Source organism: Thermochaetoides thermophila (assembly GCF_000221225.1).
Source record: "Thermochaetoides thermophila DSM 1495 unplaced genomic scaffold scf7180000011801, whole genome shotgun sequence".
Classification (NCBI taxonomy): Eukaryota; Fungi; Ascomycota; class Sordariomycetes; order Sordariales; family Chaetomiaceae; genus Thermochaetoides; species Thermochaetoides thermophila.
In genome coordinates, this window is record NW_006383021.1 from 1,900 (window position 1) to 7,966 (window position 6,067).

Here is a 6,067-nt window from a genome sequence, read left to right on the forward strand (position 1 = left end):
GTCTTCAAAGCGAGCTCTCATGTGCAGGGCAGCTTCGGCCGTATCCTCTCAACTTAACGCAAAATAAATTGTTAATGTGAAGAGAAGAAAAATTTTCGAATTGTATATACTAAAGACATCCCTTTTACGACGGGGGCAGGAAAGACAGTAAAACCAACACCAAAGCCTCTAATTTTAGCATCCACATACATAGTGAAACGAGGTTAACATCCTATAGCTTCCTCACTCCCAATGGTCAATTTCGAGGGTTGGCTTTGCCTTGCTTTCCTTGTTTTACCATGATTGTAGTAGCAGCAAGGCTTACTTGCTTCAGGTTCTCAGGGTGCCGGAGGGGTTGGATGTGAACTTGGTCATAACGTAGGCCCATTAGAGAACCCTGCCTGAACCCAATCTCGCTAGAATCAGCGTTGCATGGAGATCGATCTCAGCCTTTGGGTTGCAAGGGATATATTCCGCACAACTCCACATAGCAAGTTCAGAAGCACTAGGAGGTTATTAGCTGTTACTTCAATCTTATCGATGATTAAAGTTGTATCAAGCTCGAACTCCCTGGCTGCTTGCAGGATAAGATACCGCTAAGCTGCGGTCAATGAATAAATATTAAGCGTGCGAATGGGAAAAATTGCCCTAAGACTTAGGTTGGTGCCCCTTACGACATGATTGTTTCTGTTAAGCGCCTTTTGTTGGCTTATTCTGTTTGAATGCCCCTATAAAACGGCATTGCTAACAGTAAGAAATAAATGGATCCGTTTTCGGCCGACCTGTTTTAGGTGCCCTATTCCCAGAAAGCTGACTATTGGCACCGCAGCCAATTGCGGCCAACCCCAAAGGTCTTACATAAGCAGTGGGGCCGCATGAACGTCAACCACTCTTACATGTGCCTTCACAACACACCCATATCCACCACAATCCTCAAATTTTGTCGCAATTGGTGGGTGTCGACATAATAAAAAGAATTACAGCAGACAGTACGGCCGGGACTCAAACCATGTCCATGATTTTCACACTCGACGAGTACGCCATGCTGCCGAAACCTACCCTGCGCTTAACCATCCCCAGCTTGCACGACGCTCTGCCCCTCGACTGCCGAGTCTACCACCCTCATTCCCTCTCCCCGTTACCAAGTGCGCCGCCATGGAATAAACATGCTGCAGTTGTCGCCCATCCGTATGCTCCGTTAGGAGGGTGCTACGACGACCCCGTGGTGGACATCGTGGCCGGGACGCTGCTCAAATTGGGATTCTTAGTGGCTACGTTTAATTTCAGGTATGGAACTCCTTGAGTTTGCTCATAATGCCAAAGTTTATTTACTCAATGCTGGTATTGTGAGTGTTGTACATGTACATCAATGAGTATGCTGATGCCTAACAGGGGAGCGCTCGGGTCAGCCGGGCGAACGTCATGGACTGCAAGGGCTGAGCGGGCAGACTACATGTCTGTGGCTGGCTTCGTCGCACATTATGTTCATTTTCTGGACCCATCTGGTCGGCCTTCTTCCGAGGACAGCACCGTGTCGGAGGAAAATCGAGCTGTTCAGGTGCAACCGCCTACCCTATCATCTCCAGCACCAATTCTCTTGCTCTCGGGGTACTCGTACGGGGCCATGATCACTACCCACCTCCCCCCTCTGGATGCCATCCTCTCACTCTTCTTAACCCCTGAGTCTGGCTCTCCAGCGGCCGAAATCCGTTTACGTGCCCAGCATCTCGCCGAAATGCAGAGCACCGTTATCTCAAGCGCAAGAGACGCAGCCAGCAGCCATCACCTATCCCCTAGGGCCCCAAGGCGGGGCGTGGGCCTGCGTGTCGGCGGTGACGAAGAAAACCGCAAGAGCCAGGACTCCCGACGCTCGCTATCCATGGATCTAGAGAATTCCGTGCGGCAGGACGCGGCAGATCTGCTGGCCAAGGCGGCGAGGGCGAGGAGGAATAGAGAAGCACCCAACAAGCAGGCACAGGAACCGACAAAGCGTTTACCTCCTGTGGCAGGACTCACCTTTCGCCCGGCGTATCTACTTGTCTCCCCTCTGCAGGGCATCATTACCAACCTTGCTACCATGTCCTTCCCCTCGTCATTATCAATTGGCCCTGGCAGACTACTTAGTCGCTGGCTCCCTAAACTCCAGGAAGAAAGTTCGGCAGAGCCGAACGCCCTCTCACGCTCCATCCCCCCAGGCGCAGAGGACAAACTCACCCAAAACCCCACACTAGCAGTCTACGGCGACCACGACGTCTTCGTGTCGGCCCGCAAACTCCGCGAATGGGCTACCCGCCTCCAGACCCTTGAGAATTCCCACTTCCACGCCATTGAGGTCTCCGGCGCCGGTCACTTTTGGGCACAGTCACGCAAGAATGCACGCATTCTCCAGGACATGGTGCAGACGTTCGGTTTGTCATTGCTCCATGATGCTACCTGACACTAACGCTGTGTCCTTACGTCTGATAAGACTACTGGTATAAAAGGCACCCACTCGAGCGCTACAACTTCTTCAGCCACTTGAGGCTACAACTGCCTCAACCACTCGCGCCGGTGCTGAATCGCCTCCCGCGAGACTATCGCATCGGGCGCCGCATACTCAAACGCATGCGGCACGCCCGGATAACAATGAAACTCGACCTTGACATTGACCTCCGCCAGACGGGCCACAAACGCAGCCACATCCTTCGCAAAAAGATCCAGGCCACCGATATCAATGTACGTAGGCGGCAAGCCCGACAAGTCCTCGCGCATAAACGGATCGGCATACGGCAAGCCCTTCTCTCTGTGACCGGCTGTGCGCGGGAGATAGGCGTCCTACGCCAACTTGATGCCCTTCTCGGTCCAAATATTGACGAACTTCGCCCTCTTAGAGTCACTGACCGCAGCGCTCTGGTGGTTCAGCATCGGGTAGACTGCGCAAACCCGTCCAATGGGCGGCTCGATGCCCTTGTCCTGCCACATCATGGCCACGCCGAGAGCCAGCGCGCCGCCGGCGCTCACGCCCAACAGACCGATGCGCTCCGGGTCGATGTTCTCGGCCGCGGCGTTCTCGCGGATCCACTGTGCAGCGGCGAACGCGTCCTCGAGGGGCTTTGGGAACTTGTGCTCGGGGGCAAGGCGGTACTCCGGGGCATAGATGGTCATGCTTGTCATGTTGACATAGCGGATAATGTCCTTGCGAAAGAGCTTCACGCTGCCGGAGATGAAACCGCCGCCGTGGAGGTAGACGAGGGCCGGCTTGAGTGCTCTCTCATGGCAGATTTCGCGAACGGCACGCTGCCCCTCGCGGTACATTTCATCGTCAATCGGCTTCTTCTTCTTCTTCTCGCCCTCGCCCTCTTTCTCCTTATTTTTTTGCGCCTGCATTTCCTTTTCCTTCTCCTTCCCCTCATCAGTCATATTCTGTCTATCCTCCTCCCGCGGCTTATTCCCCTAGGAGTTAACCGGATCGAGATAAAACTTGGTCATTTTCAACTCCGTGCCATCCAGCGACTTGTACTTGATATCCTCGCTTAACACGTTGAGCTCACACACTTTCGCCTTGCCCAGCATCGCCTCTGTCGCCTTGTCGTTGAGGAGTCGCAAGCCAAGGATGTCGGTCGGCTCGACCGTCAGGTTCTGGTTGCCGACCGCCTGCAGGAAGTCGCTATCCACGTGAAAGGTCTGCGCTGCAGAGGCAGCACCAGCCTGGGAGTCGACGGGGGAGCGGACGGATTTGAGGTGTTGCATGGCGGGCTGCCGGGGGTTGGCGATGTGCACGCGCCGGAAGGGGCGGCGAGGGGGGGCGGACATTGTGGTGTATGAGAGCGATGATCGATGTGGTAGTTAAGAGGGCAAAGATTAAATGGTTAAAGTGGTAGTGGGATGGGTAAGAGTGGCATTGAGATGGAGAGCTGGGTAATGGTTAGAGGCGAAAAAAAAAAAAAGAAAAGCGTTTGTTCATAGGAGAAGAGGTCAGCTCTGGAGGGGCCGTGGGTGGAAGATGGGAAGTGCAAGGTGCAGGAAGAGGGGCTCCTTTCTTCCCAACCACAAACAATATGTAAGGAACGACGGGGTCTGTCAAGTGTCCACTTTTGTGTGCTTTGAAACACATGGAATTACGAAGACAGGCGCGTCCGGTGAAGTCCATCTTTCTGGATGTTAGAAAGTATGGATGTTGAGGATTAGGAGCGGTTTGCTTTTAGGAGCACCCTAACCCTGGACAACCCTTACCACACACACATAAGCCTAAGTTGCTTCCTGTCGCGCGGCAGCAGGCGAGCTTGAGATTGAACTCTTCAAGTCAAACTGGCTGCAGCCCCAGAAAGCATGTGTGGCCTTTAAGGACATCAATAAGACTACTCACATCGTTTAAGGGTTGCCTTGGACTCGATCTCTGTGGACAGGGCTTAGTTCACAGGCATAACGATGGCCGGCGTCTCCATGGCAACAGGAATGTTTACAACAATGCCATTTCCGAGATTCCGGGAAGACAATTGATCAAGTTTGATCAAACCATTCTGCAAATGTTCGATGTTGACAATGATATCTAGTCAATTGTGACCCATGCATTTCTACGAGTGAAGCAGCATGAGACCGTTGCTGACAGCACGAGTCACTCAAAACGGACAGCAGCCAGCAACCGTTGCGGCCAAACATTTAAAAGCTCCTGGTTCACGAGACGAAAGCCATGAATCGCGACGAGACGCCACACTGTGTTCACAGCTTTCCGTCCTGTCACGGCCCGAGAAAACGATTCCTTTCGAAGGCTGAAGAGAAAAAGTTCGGCATCGTTCCGGTCCGGTCCAGATGGTCATGATCCGGGGCGTGGCTTCGGTAAAGCTTTACAAAACGGGAGGGAGTTCAGGGGTTCGGTGGAGGAAGCTGCTCGCAGCGTGTCAAAGGGCACTTTAGAAACGGAATATACAGCTGTAGCAATTAGGTGGCGATATGACAATTGGGCAAGACAAAATACCTACATATACAGAGTTAAACCATAAATCTGTAAGAAAGATGGCATTGATGCTGAAATGAACCCTGAACAGCTGAAACTCGATTTACCTCTTACCAAAGAGCCAAGCCCTTTTCCTCTCCCAACCCCCCCCCCCTTTCCTCCCCCACTTTAACCCTGGAACAGACGCCACTCAGAGAATCCACACCCTAAGGCCCGCGCGCTAACAATTTCAGCAGTTCGCCCGAGTCGCCAGTTGGTCATGCAGCATTCTCCACAATCCATGACTATCCCATTGAGACGTGACGACTCCACTCATCAGAAAGCGTTCGCAGGCACGAACCCACCGACCTGAAGCCCCAGAACTGGACTGAGCCCACCTGACTCTCATCTAGTGCCATCATTCACTGCAGGCCCATCGTCGATAACGCGTTGTGTTGCGTTGCGTTGCATGCGTGTTGGCCAGTTGCCTTGTTGTGGCAGAGATAGCACAAGAGATTGGATGGGACGGGGAGTCTGTCGTTCATCAACATCAGCAAAGGGCGAGATCTAGCTTGACCGCAACGAGATCGTTTCAAAAATAAAGAAAAAAAGAAAAAAAAACCAGGTACAGAGACACAAGCAACCGACCGAGGCGCGAAGCCAACATCTCCCAAGTATATTAATCCCTAAAATCATCTAAAATCACACGCCGTCCGCATCGTTTCCAGCGCACGAAAACCATCGCGACCTAGTAAACGTTTGAACCTAACCCTGCAGCCGATCGTTTCAACTCCCACCGAATCGCCTACTCGATTTACTCGACTCGTTACCGCACCGCGTTCATGTCTCGCAACTAGCCCATCGCTCATCGATCCTCCTGGCGAGCGACGCCACCTTACTTACATTACCGACCGACCGACCGACCGACCGACCGACCGACCGTCGTGTCCGACCAATCCGACCGTTCCGATTGACCGTCGATCGATCGATCGATCAATCGAGATATATTACTTAGACCTACCTACGATACGTAATATCTAATACAGTTTGTTGCGACGCCAAACGCCGGGATGCAGTCGGCCAAGGCACGGCAGGAGGCGCTGGATCGGAAAGCCAAGGTTTGTTCGTCCTCGACAGCATCATAAGGGCTACCTATACAGAGGGGAGAGAGGGAGA

The 6,067-nt window shown here is 52.9% G+C and overlaps 3 protein-coding genes across 3 annotated transcripts in view; 2 read left to right on the top strand and 1 right to left on the bottom strand.

Moving 5' to 3' along the window:
* Positions 1-988: 988 nt before the first annotated feature.
* On the top strand, positions 989-2,416 carry CTHT_0000060 (uncharacterized protein; the record flags this gene model as incomplete). The annotated part of the gene is made up of 2 exons (XM_006690498.1): positions 989-1,266; positions 1,372-2,416. The coding sequence occupies 2 exons, from the start codon at positions 989-991 to the stop codon at positions 2,414-2,416; spliced, it is 1,323 nt and encodes a 440-aa protein (XP_006690561.1).
* Positions 2,417-2,502: 86 nt separating this feature from the next.
* On the bottom strand, positions 2,503-3,771 carry CTHT_0000070 (uncharacterized protein; the record flags this gene model as incomplete). Its single annotated transcript, XM_006690499.1, has 3 exons — positions 2,503-2,793; positions 2,860-3,411; positions 3,514-3,771. 3 exons carry the CDS (start codon positions 3,769-3,771, stop codon positions 2,503-2,505), a joined length of 1,101 nt encoding a protein of 366 aa, XP_006690562.1.
* Positions 3,772-5,961: 2,190 nt separating this feature from the next.
* The window catches only part of CTHT_0000080 (uncharacterized protein), a gene marked incomplete at both ends in the record, with an annotated part of 3,705 nt that continues 3,599 nt past the window's right edge, over positions 5,962-6,067 (top strand). Inside the window, one exon of the mRNA XM_006690500.1 lies at positions 5,962-6,009. Coding sequence (XP_006690563.1) covers positions 5,962-6,009 — 48 coding nt within the window. The remainder of the gene's footprint in view (positions 6,010-6,067) is intronic.